The sequence below is a fragment of the Hippoglossus stenolepis genome, chromosome 21, assembly GCF_022539355.2.
Source record: "Hippoglossus stenolepis isolate QCI-W04-F060 chromosome 21, HSTE1.2, whole genome shotgun sequence".
Classification (NCBI taxonomy): domain Eukaryota; kingdom Metazoa; phylum Chordata; class Actinopteri; order Pleuronectiformes; family Pleuronectidae; genus Hippoglossus; species Hippoglossus stenolepis.
Genome location: NC_061503.1, coordinates 2333332 through 2351828, shown reverse-complemented (window position 1 = coordinate 2351828; position 18497 = coordinate 2333332). Strand labels below are relative to the sequence as shown.

Here is an 18497-nt window from a genome sequence, read left to right as displayed (position 1 = left end):
GTTCCTGCTTTTCCAAATTTCCCACTTTTCCAACTTATTCTTCTTTACCTATATTCAAATGTAAGCCAACACTACAGCACAGCTTCTTCAGCATCCTCACTTCAGAGTCTTCAGTCAGTTATTTACTGATGCTTTAATGTGTAAGTAACTGCAGTAGCTAAGGGTTGAAATGTAACTAATTTTAACCACTTTCTATAGTGATATTTTATTCTGTACTACTTGTAATGTTTAAATTTACTTTTGCATACAAATTAACAAAATATAAAGTAACAAATAAGTAAAGCTGTGATATAAAAATGTAAGGGATAGTTGACTCATTATCTACTAAGCAGTTGGAGGGGTGGGTGAAGTGTTAGAGTCCACAAAACACTTCTGGAGTCTCAGGGGTAAACAGCGTTGCAGCCAAATCCAATACAATTGAAGTAACTGGTGATCAATTCTTCAAATGTTAACAACAACAGAAAAAAGAAACATAAAATGCCTCCATACTGCTCCTGTGGTGTCATCCAGGTGTTCGTAAATATGAAAAAATAAGCTACCGGAAGTAGCGATGCTAACACACAACCCGCGCGTGCCCATGGGCGTGCCCAGTTTTTTTTCCTGTTGTTTTTTGACATTTGAAAAATGTCTCACCAGTTACTTCTATTATATCTGATTTGGCTGCAACGCTGTTTACTCCTGAAACTCAAGTGTTTAGTGGAGTGAAACACTTAACCCACCCCTCCATCGGCATAGTGGTGAGTAGATAATGAGTGAATTACATTTTTTGGTAAACTATTTATTTAAGGAAAGAGAAAAGAGTTTCCTCTTATAATACAAGCACACCACACCACTGAATTTGCTATAGCCTGTCAGAAAAACAGTGTTAGTCTTGTTGTCTGCACTGTCCTCTCCACCATTTCTCTGTATATATGCCTCCATCATTGCAAAAATATGCTAAGCTGGAGATAATGAAAAGGCCAACAGGGTTAAACAGGCCTGGTTGGCATGGTTCCTCACATCAAAAGAGCTTCTCATCCTCCCTCTATTATATACCCGCCGCACCCCGAATGAAAATGAACTGAATGAGACCTGGTCCATGCCAGAGAGTAGGCCAAACGGGGCATTTTTGAATGAAAGTCCAGCTGGCAGTGAGCAGCGCGGTGACGCTGGGCTCTTGTTTTCTGCATCACAGCCACAGAGGAAGGCTGGGTGAGGTTTTGCAGCATCACCATCTCAGCAGGCAGCGTTCTCCAGTTAGTTCACTCGCATGTCGAGAACTTGTTACTGCAGTGTAATAATTGTCATCATGTAGCACAGCTGCGGTTGCACATCGCCCTGTGAGCTCAGCTGGAGTGTTACAGATTTGAAAGAAGCAGCGCAGGGCTGTCATCGTGTTGAAGATGAGAGAGGGGATCTGTCTGTGGAAGTGTCGCGTAAGTTGTCTCTTGCTTGTTTCTGTTCGGTCTGTTGCTGAGCACATTTCCCTCAGTGGGTAAACGGATGTTTGTTGTTTGTGTGGGTGAGCAAGTGGGTGATCAATTGGTGAGCCTCCACAGTTAATGTAGAACCTTCCCAGGTTGTAGACATACTCTGCTTTACTCAGGCTGCTCAGGCTCCTCGTCTCTCTGCGCATTGACGCATGTCTGGAGGGTTTTTGTTGAGGCACTGTTACTCAGGGGAAATGAGAAGATATTTATAGCTTGGCTGTGTGGGATGTACCGCCTGAAAGCAGAATCCCTTGTGTGTGATTTCACATTTGTGTATTTCTCTCAGTTTGTGTATGTGTGGGCCTTTTGTACACACAGATCCTCACAGTGACATGGAGTGTGGGAAAGGTTACTTTCCCATTAACAACAGAAATGTCTCTGTTTCCCTTTTCTATTATAAACGGATTAATTTCCTCTTGACACATCCGCTTTATTATAAGTATGGTCTATGTATATTGTTATATTATGGGTCAATGTAAACAATCACTTGAATAATCGATTAGTTCATTAACAGAATTGAATGATAGCAATTTTGACAGCTGGCTCCAGTTCTGCTACTATTTATTTTTATATATGGTCTCTCTCCAAAAAGGATTTGATCATTGTTGTGTCCCTCTGTTTAATCCCTGTCCAATTCATTGGTTAAATCTGCATGCGTACGATAAGGTGGGGGCTTCCTCGCCAGCAGAGAGCTGTTGTCATGGCTTTCCCTGTTGAGGTGCTTACTATCATATCTGGCGTAGGGGTGTGCAGCACTTTCAACATTATTGGCTACTGTAAATGACAATCAATATCCAGGACTATACCTCCCTAGTGCTTGCTCATTGTGGGAACTGTTAGGTTTCTCTATAAAACATTGTAAGGTCTTGACCTTCAATTTAAAGTGCCTTGAGATAATGTATATTATGATTTGGCGCTATACAAATAAAATTGAATTGAATAGCCTTTTACTTTATCCGGAAACATGACAATATGCAGTATCATGACATTCGGTTCCCGTGGTCTTTAATTGTACCTACTGCAACTATGGAGTGAGCTCAGAAATGAATTGTTTTCCGTAGAATAAAAAATATATTTTGCATTTCATGCTGTTGTAAATTTAAGATAGGACTGCCTGTTTTTGAGTGTGAGGTGTGTGGTTGGGTTTTTCTGATCACACCACCTGCCTTAAGATAATTATATGTGCTGAGGCTTCCTTGCCTTTAAATTGCTACCTCGGCGTGATGCTGAGCAAGTTAAAATATTATAATTAAAATAAATTTGTTTAGGTTAGAAGCATGGTCGGTTGTTGCTGACTTAGAATACTCCTGTAGGTGTGAATGGTTGTCTGTCTTTGTGACTACATCCACATTAATAAGTTAAAAAAAATACTGTTCTAAAATTTGAGCTTGATATCACAGGTAGTCTCTGTCCATAGTAACACACCTGAAAAAGCATATTGCCTAACCATTCACCTACACTGTCCTCGTTCCTGTCAACTGCAAGCAGATTGTCTACACTGCAGTTCATTGCTTGGTTTTCAGAAAATAACAAGGAACACCAATTTTAAGCATTAAGAGCAGTTATTTCTTTGCTTGGACCGACAGAGAGGTGAAACTGACAGTATTTGTGAGAAATGCTTTGCCCTCACCGCTGGTAGTTGAGTTGGACTGATAAGAACCAATCAGAAAGAAAAAAAATTGTAAATACTAAAACATGTTTGTCAGTCTTCTGATTGACTTGAAACCCCTGTGTACACTCCCTATTGCCCAATGTCAGCTGGGAAAGGCTCCAACCAACATGACTCATGGATTTATAAGCAGACGTAGCGGATGGATGGATGGAAATGTATTTAAAAGTATAGCCTATTAAGTAGGATTTGGTGGTAGCATTCACAAAATATTTAGCATAAGGCTGCAACATTAACAAAATGTAACAAAAGTGAAGGATTCTGAATACCTTGTGAGTCAACCAGTTTATGAAGGGGTTGTTCTATGTGTTGTTGCAGGAGGAGGATGCTGTTACTTTTGGCCTGTCGACTGGCCAGGCTCTGGGGAAGCTCCGGGACCAGCTCAGCAACTTACTGGAGCAGCACCAGAGGGCTGCAAACAGACGAACCTCTGCACAGGTATACATTACACACCACACCACACCACACCACACCACACCACACACCACACACACACACACACACACACACATTAGATCTGTCAGTTTTTCCAAAAGCTCAAATGAAGTTGACAAGACACAAATTCACAAAAACTTATTCAAATATATTTAACCGTCAACCCATCTACTAAAAGCAACACAGTTCCTTGATCATTCGTCAAATGTGTTTAATGACAGATACATATTGTTTAGCTAATGCCTTGTTTTGCCATGTTTTCATAGGAAAAGTGGGTGAATAGCTTCCTTTACCATGGCAACCGTCATTCCTGCCTTCATTGGTCCGGAGCTGCCCTCACTCTAATGGTGGTGTTGGGACTCATATGTTGCTATGGTAGCCAGCCAAAGGGCAGGTAGGTAACCTCTCTTTGATTGAACTGTAATATTCTGGAATGTGTCTGATTCTATGAATTAGGGGCGGGGACTCTACACTGCAATTCATACTCATTAGGCATTTCGTAAAAACAAAAAAGAAGCAACTCAGAAATTCAAAAAAAATCTCATGACAGCATTAACATTTTCTCTCTGATCAAATTAAAACATAAGATAGTAGAATTACATGTCCCTCGGGGTGGTCCCTTTTGCCTGTATGTCTGCAAGGTCATGGTCAGGGAGAAGGAATGTCATTGCTGAGAAACATCATTGCAACTGTCAAGAAAAGAACAGCAGTTTTGGAAAGTTGGTAAAGACAAGCCAGCGGTCTAGTGATGAAAAAGACCAATCTCATCATAATTACAGCTGGAGAAATGCAGCCAAACAGGAACAATTTTATGACAATGTTCTTAGATAAAGTTTATGCTGTTCATTCGAGTTTCACGAGACCACACTCAGGGCACTGGCATGAAGTAGACAAAACACAGGGTTTGGGACCAGAGTACCAGGTCTGGGGCCTCATTTATAAAACAGTGCGTAGGATTCATACTAAAAGTCGACGTGCGCACAAAAGCCGAAAATGGCGTACGCAAAAAAGATTCAGATTCATAAAACTGTGGGCACGCACACCTGAAGGCAATTTCCCCTTTATAAATCACAGTCCACCTGGAAACGTGCTTACCTGAATCTGCCTGGAAGTCCGGCCTCTACACGCCCACATTCAGCCATAAATGGTCCATGCAAAGCACCTCATGAAAATTCAATTATCCTGCTGACCCCGTTTTGTGCGTACGGAATGGTTATAAATGAGCCCCCTGGTCTTAGGGTGGTGGTGACAATTTAATGTTTTATAAAACTGTCTGTCATCTGCATAGAAATAAAATGGAATGCTGTAACTAAGTGGGAGCATAGACAGTGAGAATATCATCAGTCCCAGGATGTGTCCTCGGAGGACAACCTTTGCAGGGTGAAAGTTAAAATGCTGTCACTATTGTAAACAAAACAACTTCTGTTCGATACAGGTCAAAACAATTCATGGCTGTCCCAGATATCCCAACCCACTTTTGAAATATATGTCTTTCAGTAATACAGACTAATGTATTTGCTTTAGAAGTTATGTATTCACTGTGGTCATTTCCATATTGTGCTGGGAAGGGGTAGGGAACTAGGTCCTGTCAGGTCTGGGTCTTGAGAGCTAGTTTGTTTTACAGAATAATTTTGTAATATTACAAGTGATAAGTTGCAAGAATATATTCATAATTTAATGAGAAAAAAGTAACAATATCACGAGAAAGAGATAATTGTTTTTCAGGAAATGAGCATCAAGGACAACTTATGCTCCCTGGAGTTCCACTCCCTCTAGATCCAAAATCTTAAACCAATCATCTATTGTAAACAAAACAACTTCTGTTCGATACAAATTCATGGCTGTCCCAGATATCCCAACCCACTTTTGAAGTATGTCTTTCAGTAATACAGACTAATGTATTTGCTTTAGAAGTTATGTTTTCACTCTGGTCATTTCCATATTGTGCTGGACTAACTGAAGACTGAATTCCATTTTTTCTCTACTTGATTTGTCGCATGTCGTTAATGTGTCATTCTGCTTTTTACGTCCACAGTTCTGGTATAGAGCTGATGAACGCTGCAGCCCTCCTTCTCCTCTTTGTGCTGAACCTGCTGCTGGTCGGACGTCAGGAGAGGCTTAAGCGCAGTGAGATGGTCCGGCGCCTCAAGGGCATTATAACACAGCTCAGTGGTGAGTCAGGCGCGTTGCCTCACCACTGTAAATGTAGAATTATGGCAATTGAAAAGAAAATATGGTTTACTGTAATTTTTGTCGTACTCAGCTACTTGTTACTCATTATTGGCAGCATTCACAATCAAAGTGTTGGAAACACAGACTAGTGGTAATCATCAGAATCCACAGATGGGACATTGTCCCATATTACATTTTTTTTACTGTTTTACTATGATATCAAACTGGTATATAAATTGACTTACTGTCTTTTGATTACTTGTTGTGTCTTCATCACTGGTAAATGTTGTTGCTCTTAAGGAAATAGGCATCATTGTCACTGTTCCGAGTACAATGTTAACCACATTTTGATTTGAGTTTCAAAGTTCTCTGCTGTTCTCATTCCTTAGTCTACTCGCTCATTTATTAAACAGTTTTTGAATCCATCACTATTAAGGACCAGACTTAAAGGGGCATCCCTACACTACAAGTAATTGCCTATTTGAAATAATCAATATCAGTTAATAATAGAATTTGCATCAGGTCATGGTTGGATCAAGTGATGTTATCGATTGGAATCAATGACATGTTGACTTTACTAATGATGGCTGAAACATAGCTCTGGATACCTCATGACATGTTAGCTGTATTCCTGCAGGTTTCCCTTGCCCATCCCCTCCCTCTAACGACATCCTCACTGTCTTTCCCTGTATTCCAGACTACCTGTCGGGGTGTGAGGGGGATGTGCGCTGGTCTCTGTCACTGTACCCTGACCTCTACACACCTTCATCTCCTTCGTGGTCCCTTCACTGGACCTACCGTGACTCCCAGCTCGTCAATCTGCCTGTGAGTCTGCTGGTGGAAGGAGACATCATCGCTCTGAGACCTGGTCAAGAAGCATTTGTATCACTCAGAGGCATTAAGGTGAGTAGATACACACATAGGATCTATATGCACACTCTTGTTTTCTTTGATTATACAGTATACAAAAGTGTCAAACTGTTCCTTTTAAAACTAAGCTAGATCTTTTCCCTCCTCAGGATGATGAGCACATTGTGTTGGAGCCAGGAGATTTATTTCCCCCATTCTCCCCTCCTCCTTCCCCACGGGCCAATGAGAAGAGAGGACCCCAGAACCCCCAGCAACACCGCCACTTCAGAGTGGTCCGGACTCCTGTGCTGGACACAGTCAGGTAGGGAACTAGGTCCTGTCGGGTCCGGGTCTTGAGAGCTAGTTTGTTTTACAGAATAATTTTGTAATATGACAAGTGATAAGTTGCAAGAATATATTCATAATTTAATGAGAAAAAAGTAGCAATATTACGAGAAAGAGAGAATTGTTTTTTAGGAAAAGAGCATCAAGGAGAACTTATGCTCCCTGGAGTTCCACTCCCTCTAGAACCAAAATCTTAAACCAATCATTTCTTGAGCAACTATGAAACACCTTTGAATATCACACAGATGTAACCAACGATAGCTTTGCAGTCGACCACTACCAAACATTTCCACTAAGTCTGTGTGGTTCTTTCTTCAGAATAGATAGTTTTTTTTTGCCCAATCTTTTCAAAGTCCCACTTATATTAATGTGGTTCTGACGAGCCAAAAGATTGAGCATATTGTTATTTTTGAAACTTATACTCAATTATAATTTAACAAAGTGCTCTACGTTAGTCATTTTAATGGAGGTGACAAGCTGATTTTCTGATATTCCCCCTCGAACATAGCACTTAGTCTAAGATCATTGCTTTATTCTCTCATACAATTATGACTTTTTTTCTCATAATGTTAAGAATGTTTTTGAAATGTCAGATTTTCTTTTCCCTTTCAGTGGCTCTAATACTCCGTTGTACTTTTGACAGTCTGAAAAAACATAACTTTTCTGAGTTCTCTGTGATGGAGAAAGAAAATTTGTTTGTTTTTTGATATTTTAGTCTTTTTATCTTTCTATGTTTTCAACAGGAACAGTTTGGAGTTGGCGCTGTCTCGGCCGATCACGGTTCTAGATAATGAGAGGTTTACAGTGCAGTCGGTCATCACCAAGATAGTCTCTCCTGTGGTGCTGGTGAGCATTTAACACAATTATCAGTTTGTGAAAGTGTATTTGTAATCACTTGCTCTCTACGGAAAACAACACGGATGCAATTTGTGCCACCTTACCCTCACTGGTATGTTTACGATCTGTGCCTTCAGGTGGCGTTCCTGCTAGTGAACACTGTCCGCTATTTTTGTGACACACCCAGCCTCACCCCGGGCTGCTACAATTTCTTTCAACTTCAGGTACAATCATTAAAAACCACGGACTCACACTTAACAGAGACTTGAGTGTGTGCAGAATTTTGACAGTAATTTTCTTGCTGTACATAAGCAGATTGTGCAAACATGTCAACTTGCCTGAATCAGAATCACATAAAAAGCTTGTGTCAATTATTTATGGAAATATATACTGTTCATAATATTGTAATACACCATATACAAATAAGTGAATTAGACATTTATAAACAATTTAGTGTAAAGAGGTCCTAACTAAAAACAGATGAAATGATGTGTTAATTGTGTGACATTGTATTTGCAGTTGATGGGTGTTCTGCCCATCTTGCCGCTGCTCTTCCCTGTCATGTGGGTGCTGGTCAACGCCTTCGGAGAGGCCAGGGTCCTCGCAGAGTTCAACCGGTTGTCACCAGCTGGTCTGGTGAGTGATAAACGCATAAATGCACAAAGTTCTCATATTGTGATGTGCACTGGCAGTAGAGACAGCTTCAGGTGCTAATATAGGGTTTTGTGTTTGTGAGTATGAGCCAATATCTACACACACAGACACAGACACACTCACACTCACACACAGACACACTCACACACAGACACACTCGCATGCACACACACTCACACACGCTGTAGGGTTAGAATGATACCTTGGTTTAAATCCCAATGACAAGGTCCATACCAACAGTCAGTAGCCCTACCTGTGATATGCTGAACAATAATAAAATATATAATATAATTATTTATTGATTACTTTTATATAAAGACCACGCAGGAATCGGGCCATAAGAAAAATTGTGCTATGCATAAGGTCAACAAAATGAGCTACAATTCCGAGACTGTCTGACCACTAATGTGGCTGTGAGCATATGGAAGTAAATCAGTCTCATCAGATTTTGAAATTTTAAAGCCTTCGAATTTCTAGCACTGAATTTTTTTTTACGTGGAAATTATGCATTTGTATATTTTGCCACTGAATTTCAGTCTTAAAATGTTCAAAGTATAATATTCAACTGCTAAAATTCAGTTGCAAAAATTCGGATTAAACATCCGGGATACCAGGAAAAGCAATCGATAGTCTCACATCGAACGTGCTGCCTCGCCTGCCTCGCCGAATATTACTGCCTCACGAATATTACTTAGACCACAGTGTTCTTCTCTGGTATTTTACAGATCGTTAGAGTTCGTCTTTATCGCTTCCCATTTGTGGTTGTTTTTGTGTTCTCGTCTGGACAGAGATATTTTGTAAAATGAGGGTCGTGTCGACAGAGATTTCAATTTAAAAAACGGAGGGGAAATTATCGATTCAAAAATACATCTGCAGATGTGAAGACAAGGCTCTAGTTTTCTAGTTCCTGGAAACACAGCTATTGACAGCCTTCATGAATACAGAGCCAAATGCCAAATTTTGTTATTGTCTGATTACTTATATACAAAAAAATCGAATCAGTCTAACCCTAACACACACACACACACACACACACACACACACACACACACACACACACACACACAGAGAGGAGACACACACACAGAGGAGACACAGCGAGGGTCTCCCTCTGTGTTTTAACTAGACTCTTCTCTCGCCCCAGCTTGCTAAGTTCTCTGAGGACACTCTAAGCAGCTACACCGAAGTGGTTTCCTCCCAGGTATAACCTCTCACTATCTCACTCCTTCCCTACCCTCCTCCACTTGCTTGGCTCCCAACTCCACTCGATCCCACCTGTCTTCGAATCGCTCGATGTCCTCGCCCTTTGCAACTCCCTCTAAAGCTGTTTTCAGACATGAACTGTGGAAAATGGGGTCCGGACAGTCTCGCATATGTAGAACGCAGCAGGAGATTTCTGGGTCAGAAGAGACAGCAGGAAAAGTGTTCCGGATATTCGGGTGAGGGATGGTGCCTGGGTAGATTACGCAGGAGACAGGACATGATGTCTAAATTTCACTGTGGAGGGCTCAGTGTTTTACAGCACATTGACGCCATTGTTAGCCTTAATTGCCAAAAGGTCTTGAATCTTGAGGCCTTCTACCTGAACGGCAGATATTTGTATTCTTAAATTGTTGCATCTGTCACGTGTTAGAAACATGTTCAAATCGCTCACTGGCTCGCTGGGAATTTTTCAGACGTTTTCCTGCTGTATTCTCACATGGCCTCACCTGGACATTTTACCATATGGCTGGCCGGAAAACCTTCGGAAAATGAACAGAGCGATTGACTTGGACATTTGCGTTCTTACATGCAGCCCCTCCGGAAAATGTCCGGCCTTCAGTGCATGTCTGAAAGCAGTTTATGTAAACCAGTACACAACAGTCATTACCCTCCCACTTCCACCCTCCTCAACCTGAATCTTCAATCACATCCTCAATTTCTTCGCCATTTCTTCATGAACATCTTCTGATTCAGGCCACCTCTATGATTTTCCATGTCTTCACTAGCTCTTTAACTTCAGTATGAGCACTTAACTTTGCTTTTTGTGTGCAACATGTTATCTCCTCTGCTCTTTTTTTTTTGACAATCAACCCTGCCTTTTTATGATCATTTTCACATCTCATGGATACAGAATCTTTCTCCTCCACCTCTCACAGTTTATTTCTAAATCCTGCCATTGCCTTCCCTGGTTGCTGGGCTGTCGGTCTCAAAGAAACACAAAATGAATCAACAGTCCTCATTAGATTACCACCGATCTGAAACCATCAGTGTTTTTTGTCTGGCTTTGGCATTGCTCCAAATGAACTCATAGCCATTGTCAAATAAAGAGGAGAGATTATGCTGAGATACTTTCTCATGAATTTGTCCATGAGCTTTCACCTCTGCCTGTCTGCCTACACTGCATGACTGAAAATGAGCCCCAATATGGGCCTGTGCTTGGAATTCTGTCTTTGTGTTCTTTCCTTGATATATAGGCTACTGGCTGAGAGGCAAGTATTTTGGGTGCTTTGGATTTGTACAGATTTCTTTTGTCTGTAACTGTTTTAAAATATCAACGCTGCAGGCCGATCTGTCTGTTAGCCAATCACATCAGTCAGTATGTTTCAGGATGGGTACAGGAACTTGCATGAACTTAATAAAAAATGTAAACAACAGGGAAAACAACATAAACATTACCCTTGCAGACAGAGCAGTATGTCAACCCTGTCACCAATTAAAATGCACAAAACCCTTGCAGACAACATTCAAATTGGATTATTTCCAATATATGTGCATGGTTGCTACTGTGCATTTGTGACTTTTCTCATAAACTGCAAAAGTCAAGTTTAGCCTTCTTGGTGGAGATGCTTGGAGCTGGTCCCTTTTTTGAGTTGGATCCAAAAGGGCTTTGGTGCTGACTCCACTCACAGCTTCCCAACAATATGAGGCTCTCTAAGATGCAGCAGTCGTTGAGGAACAACAGTCTGGAATCAGGCCTGCTCAGCTGGAAATCTTATTTCAGCGGATGAAAGATCAGAGATATTTGGCTCGTAGACAGGAGGTTTGAATTCTCTCTGCTGTTTCCTGGGCCTGTTGAAGTTTGTGTTGGATAAATTAGATAATTTCACTTTCCTGAACAAGAACCATTGTATACTCAATCGTTTTTGTAACACATGTGAGAAAAGTAATTGCCCCTAAAACTTAATAACTGGTTTTGACCTTGGCAGCAACAAGTCAATGAAGTCAATTGTGGATAGTACCTGAAGAGAGAGGGCAAGGAAGGGAGTTTGTGTTAAAGAGTGTTTCCCTATGCAAGTTGTGATTGTTTGTTTCCCTGCTGAAAACTCATCATGGATTTCATCCAAAAAGAATCAAAATCTGCATGGATGATTTGGATCACTCACAAAAATGCTGCCACTTGTTGTAGGCTTCATGTCTCACCTTGTGCCACTAGCACTGTAGCTCTGTACCTTTTCTTTCGTTAGGATGTTGTCCAATCACAAAGCTGATCAAGTTATCTATCTGTTTTAGTGCTGATAGCGTTGTGATTTCTATATATTTATTTATTGACTAATATACATTCTGTTTTTATTGTGTGGTGGAAATCTGTCCTCTAACTTTGTGTGTGTGTGTGTGTGTGTGTGTGTGTGTGTGTGTGTGTGTGTGTGTGTGTGTGTGTGTGTGTGTGTGTGTGTGTGTGTGTGTGTGTGTGTGTGTGTGTGTGTGTGTGTGTGTGTGTGTGTGTGTAGGAGATGCTGCGTTGTGTGTGGAGACACCTGGTCGGCGTCCTAAAGGGAGAGTCTCAGACACTGTGCTTCACTTCCAGCCTCTTACACACTCTGGGATCGGTTACTGTGAGTATTACAGGGTTGAACTGGAGCATATACATCTGAGCTGACCAATGTTAAAATAAAACATCTATTGTTGATCTATTGATAGTATATTAGTCAAAATAAGCTTGTTCAGTTTGCTCAGAGAAATCCAATACAATTATGGAATTATTTGTTTGTAAGATCCTGACAGGGTTTGTTTTCAAACTAGTTATTCAGGGGAAACAGCTTTCTAAGTCAAGTGTAAAGTAAAAAGTTCTAAAACAAACACAGGGTAAATATTATATCATCCTAACATTCAGAAGTGCCATGATGCATATTAATGACAGCCACATAATTGCCCTTTATGGTTATATTGCCACCTGCTGGCAAGTTATAGTAAGTCTGACAATGTAAAATGATGATACAGGTTGTAAATAGACATCACTCTACTTGAGCTGCCAGAGCTGCCATTAGTTTTTTTTACAAGCCAGATAGTCTAGGTAAGGGATGTTCAGATGTTTCTGTCTCCTTTCCTTACAATAGGTACAAAGTTGTAGGACTTGCAATGCTATAACATTACATGTAAAATAGATTCAGCAGCAACATTTTATCCAGTAAGTGTCCTTATTGAACCAAATTCTAATGGGGTTGACATTACAGGGAGATAGGATTGAGTGTTAATAAGTTAGTGCAGTATCCTGGGATATTTGAAAATGGAAACAATGTCAACAGAACCTTTTGCAAACAATATAATTTGGTTAATAAATAACCTTTCAAAAAGACTTAAGATTTAGAAGTGAAGGCTTCTCCTCAGAAGGAAGAATAAAAACACAACACAACATTTAACTTGCTATTCTGTTTTTGATGTTCAGAGAATAAAATTGAAATATGTATTACATTATATTAATTACATTAGTGCACTGCAGCCTTGTGGTGGGAAAGGGTAGAAACAGCTATTAGGAGCTACAATGTGACATTGAATCATTTACCAATACTCTGTACTGCAGGGATATTTGTTTCAAAATTTGTTCACACTTGGTGAACATACGTTGACAGGTGATCTTAACACAAGTGGACAATGTGAATACTAAGTCATTGTATGTGAAACACTAGAAGTGTGAAAGTACTTTTGGTTCATTATGACACTGTTGCAGGTCAGAGGACGTCAGATGAGTGGGTGGTCGTTCACTGAGGCCGGGACATAGTCATGTTCACACTGATAAAAGAATGTGGCCTCATGCATCTCGTGATTGGACCTTTTAAATGCATCCTCAATGTGTCTTGGGTGTGTTCACCCCTGTACTTAGAGCTGTTGACATGTGATCAGATCACCTGAGACCAATCTTAATACCACATCTGGACCGGGCCTTTCAGACAAAAACATGATCCTTAAAGCTAAACATAATTACACATATTTTATGATTCAGTTATTTTCAGTTCCTGATGACATCATTGTCTCTAATGTCTGTTGTGAACATACATCTTTAAAACAACTTAAAAATTCAGCATCTACAGTAATCCAATAATCTGTATCTGTACAGTTATGGTTACATTGCAAACATGAACTGCTGTTAGCAATTTAAAAACAGTTTACACTTCAACGCAGTTATTAATCTTTTACATGATCTTGCGTGTTTCTTTGTTTTCATTTGGGTTTCCTTCTGTGGAGTCTCTCCAATGTTTGGTGAAGCCTTAGGCCTCATTTACATAATAAATGGCCCTCATTATACCCATGTACTCAGAAACCGTATTGAAGACTTGTTGGTGAGTGTTCAGTATGTGTTTAAGTTGTAAATGGTTTGTGTGTATGTGTAGGTGCTGTGTTGTGTGGACAAACAGGGTATCCTGTCATGGCCTAATCCCAGTCCGGAGACTGTGCTGTTCTTCAGTGGGCGCGTTGAACCGCCTCACAACAGCCAGGACGATCTCAGAGACGACCTGTCTGTCAACTCCTACTGCCGAGGGGAGACGGAGGATGACAGGGATGAGGTGAGTTTGTGTTTTCAATGTCACCAGCAACCTAACTCTAGAGATTGTTACTAAAAATGTGAGAAAAGCAAAGCAAAAGATTTGAATTAATTGCATCATAATGTACGGTTTTGTATCTACCCCTGACCCCTGTCATTGATGTGCAGGTTGGGGAGGTGCAGGCCCTGCTCTGTCTTCCTGCAGAGTCCTCCACTCAGCTTGGCGAGGGGCTCGAGCTGATCGAGACCTCACATGACAATATTTGCTCATCTGAAACTCTCCGGCTTCGGCGTTCCTGCCAGCCCGCACACAGCCGAACCAAACACCACTCTGGATCCAACGTTAGCTTCAGCCATGACACTGAGGGAGGCGAGGACGACCAGGCTCTGGTAAAAAAAAATGAATGAACGACATGATTTTGTACAAGTGGTTGTGAATGTAGGAAAAATATTAATGAATCAGTAAATTCTCTGTATTGTGAACATGTTTGTCTTCTCATTTCGATTCCTTTTTTTTCTCCAGGACTTCGCAATGGGCTGCCCGGAGACAGAGGCAGATGACTTTGTGTGCGACTACCACCTGGAGATGCTGAGCCTATCGCAGGACCAGCAGAACCCAGCCAGCATCCAGTTCGATGACCTCTCCTGGCAGTGCCACCTCCCCTCCCTCAAGCCGCTGGGCCTCAACATTATGCTGAACCTCTGCAACGTCAGCGTCACCCAGCAGCTCTGCCGCTTCTCTGACCACCTGTCCAACCTGGCTCTGCAGGAGAGCCACGGCACCGTGCTGCCAGTCTACGTACCCTGGGGGCTCTGTGAACTCTCCCGGCTCATAGGTGAGGTGGCGATGGTGTCTGTTCATTTTACATCTAGTTGGTTTAGAGAAACCTTTTCATACCATGACCTGGGTTGCCCTGTAGTACTGATTGTTGTTAGGTCATATGAAAACCCAGTGATCACACAGATCACTGTTGATGGTCGGTGGATGAATCCACTATTGTTTCGGGAAAAAATGATTTACTGCAAGAGAACCAGAATTTGAAAAGGTCACATGGAAGCTGAACATTTCTTCACCAGTCAGACAGGACAATTCCAACTGAAACTTTTCAGATGAAGAGATGTGGACCTATGGAAGAGTGTATAAAAATCATCCATACCTCAAGCACTAGACAACCAAAAGAGAGAAAACCTGCTTTACAGGTGCTCCACAAGGAAGTGCTTAACAAAACTGAAATGTGTTCTCAATATCACCAACGAATGGTGAATTCTAACGCTCTAAATTCAGTACAATGTCCTCACCTTTCTTCTACTAAATATTTATAGCTAGATTTGTTCAGCTCATTTAATTTCCCGTCAGTAGTGACTGTGAGCAGCAGCCACAGCAGTCACATGCATTTTCTTCAGGATACTGTAATATATCAGTTCTGGGGGGAGCTTTCCAAACTATGAGCATTAGAGAGGGCAAATAAAAGAGTTTTAAGCAGTTGAGAGTAAATCTCTTGAGCAGATTACGGCCCTTGAGGTGTGGTGTTGTTGTTTTAGCCATTCCCCGGTGTTCAGGTGTTTCCCTGTGGGCACACTATGCACACCATTTTGAGACACGACCTGAAAATGCTCCACTGACACTGACATGTAGGTTTAGAAAATGGCACACATGTGTAAAGGACCTTTTCTGAAATAGAAGCTTTTTAATCATTTATGTTTTGATATAATCTAAAAAAAAAACCTTGGCAGTATTTTTGAATGTGAAAATAAATGACTAATTGTGATTTCAGTTCCACTTAAAGACTCTGGACTGATGTGAAAGATCATCAGTATCTTAAAGTCTGTTGTACAGTTACTCATTACCCTTGTCTTTTTGCGTTATGCGTTTGTGTGTCAGGCTTCACTCCTGGTGCGAGGGAGCTGTTTAAACAGGAGAACCACTTGGCTCTGTACCAGCTGCCAACTGGAGAGAAAACCAAAGAGTTTACCTCCCGCCACCTTCATTACTTCACCAAACGCCAGCCCCCCATGTCGCACCTCATCTCTCTGTTCGTACGAGACTCCTCCTCCCGTGAGTCCATACACACTTCAGTCTGCCCATGTTATTCTACTGCTCAGATTTTTTTGATAAAACAGTTTGTATGGGAAATGGATAACTATTTTTTCTTACTGTGTATTTCTTTTTATCTTGATGCCTTATGCTAATGTTGTTGAGGTCTCTGTTGTAGATAATGTCCAGATGCTGTCACATGGCTCAGCTGACCTCATCTTGGAGGCCTGCACTGACTTCTGGGATGGAACTGATATCTATCCTTTATCAGGTTCAGACAGGTGCAGTCTCTCATCACTCATACGGGGTTAAACAGCCAGTGTCAACAATTGCTTAGTTGCACTTATCTAATACAACAGTCTTGTGATAAGCCCTACCTCCTCGAAGGTTAGAACTCCTGGATCCGCACCAAAATGTAATGGGTTCTTCTGTGACCGATACTGCATCCTTCCACCAGGTTTTGTGGTAATACGTCTTGTACGTTTTTGTGGAACACTGCTAACTAAAACAACAAATGTAGACGAACAACATGACTTCCAGTGGTAAGAGCTTGTCAGCACAACACAATAGCACCACAAACTACATCCTCCAAAATTACAATACGATATAGTTGAAAGAGAACCTTTCTGAAATGGATTCAACAAAAGACTATGAATATAAACTTCCTGAAGGTAGGATTTATCATAGAACTGTTATGTTGGTTTGTGTTAGTTTATATCCAACTAACTGCCAGCTGAGTGTATGACTAATATCCTATTTGAAACTGTGTTATTTGTGTTACAGAAAGAAGGTTCTGGACTTCTACCAACGTGCCTGTTTGTCAGGTTACTGCTCAGCCTTTGCCTACAAACCCATGCAAGTGTCACTGTCAAGCCAACTGAGTGGGAAATGTGTCGAGCTGGCCCCCGGTCCCTGCCTCTTCTCTGGAGTGGAACTGCCCTCCACCACCCCTATCAAACAGAACTCCTACAGGAACAGCTGGAGCTCGGATGGTACGAGTCAGTGACAGAGGGAAGGACGGTTGAGATGATAATGTAAATCTCTAATTATTTCTCTCTTTCTTTTTTTCCGTCTGTGCTCATCTTGTCTGCAGAGGGTATCGGTGAGGGGGTGGAGCGTGAGGACTGTGTTCAGGCCCTGAGCGGTCAGATCTTCATGGGAATGGTGTCGTCTCAGTTCCAGGCGCGGCTCGATACAGTTCGGCTTATTGATGCCTTGGTCACTGCTTGCATCCGCTTTGTTTACTTTTCTATGGAGGATGAGCTCCGCAGCAAGGTGAACACACACACAAGCTCATATGAACATTTTCTAGTATCTAGTTTATGTTTATGATAGTTTGTAGTTAATGCATTTGTCTTATTAGGCCTTGTCCACACTACTGCAGAGTATATTATATTGTTTACCCCTCTATTAAAAAAACTAATCAAATCTCTGTCCACACAAAATTTGTTGTACAAAATATCTTCGTCCAGACAAGAACACAAATTCGACTACAAACACTCATATAAGCATGCTGGGCCCCTAGGTGGCGATAAAGTCTGCATCATCGATCCATCAAATACTAGAGAAGAATACTGTCAGCATGCTTTGAGGGCTTATTCTCCTTTGGTAGTAACCAAAACAATACTAGCTAATAATTTTTGACCTTATATCTTTGCATATATATTGGGTGATGCAGATACTCGTAAAAGTCGATAATGTGGTGCAGTAACGTTAAATTTAGCTGCAGACATGTTATTAGACCTTTTAGTGCTAACCAAACATAGAGAAACTGGTGTATAGGCCCCATTGCTGTTGTTTCTGCTGCATGCTCATTACACAAAACACCAGTGGGTATACCCTGGGGCTGCATGATATTAGGAAAACATGCGATATGTGATAACGATAGATTTTCGATATATCGTGCATCCCTACCATGCACAAAGTTAAATGTGACGTCATCATTTCCCAAACTCTCCATTTTACATGCATACACAGAAACCACAATTTTTGAAAATCTGCACTTTGGAAGGGCTTAGTAATAATCTTAAATTTAGTGCCTTAAAACCTGCAGATGAGATCGAGGCTCAAACAGAGTGGGACAAGTTTGTTTTTAGTGAGAAATTGAAAAAACTTATGTGTTGTAGCAGCCTCAGTTTTTTTAACAACAAATAATTCCAAAGATAAAAAGAGCAGAAGAAATTAAATAATGGTTAATTAATAGTATATAGTTTGTGTTCATGTGTAATGAAATGTATCTAATATATATGCAGAATGCTGTGGACCATCTATACAGTGTCAAGAGCAGTACAC

The 18497-nt window shown here is 41.0% G+C and overlaps 1 protein-coding gene across 2 annotated transcripts in view; it reads left to right on the top strand.

Annotated features, from left to right (window-relative positions):
- The window catches only part of tmem94 (transmembrane protein 94), a 34168-nt gene that overhangs the window by 3732 nt on the left and 11939 nt on the right, over positions 1–18497 (top strand). The window contains exons 3-19 of one of the 2 annotated variants that reach the window (XM_035145331.2): positions 3457–3576; positions 3840–3967; positions 5609–5745; positions 6443–6648; positions 6765–6916; positions 7683–7785; positions 7914–8000; positions 8296–8412; positions 9575–9631; positions 12141–12245; positions 14019–14192; positions 14339–14560; positions 14694–15006; positions 16053–16226; positions 16384–16486; positions 16989–17197; positions 17299–17480. In XM_035145331.2, coding sequence (XP_035001222.1) covers positions 3457–3576; positions 3840–3967; positions 5609–5745; positions 6443–6648; positions 6765–6916; positions 7683–7785; positions 7914–8000; positions 8296–8412; positions 9575–9631; positions 12141–12245; positions 14019–14192; positions 14339–14560; positions 14694–15006; positions 16053–16226; positions 16384–16486; positions 16989–17197; positions 17299–17480 — 2589 coding nt within the window. The remainder of the gene's footprint in view (positions 1–3456; positions 3577–3839; positions 3968–5608; positions 5746–6442; positions 6649–6764; positions 6917–7682; positions 7786–7913; positions 8001–8295; positions 8413–9574; positions 9632–12140; positions 12246–14018; positions 14193–14338; positions 14561–14693; positions 15007–16052; positions 16227–16383; positions 16487–16988; positions 17198–17298; positions 17481–18497) is intronic. The other variant, XM_035145332.2, reaches the window with a different exon arrangement.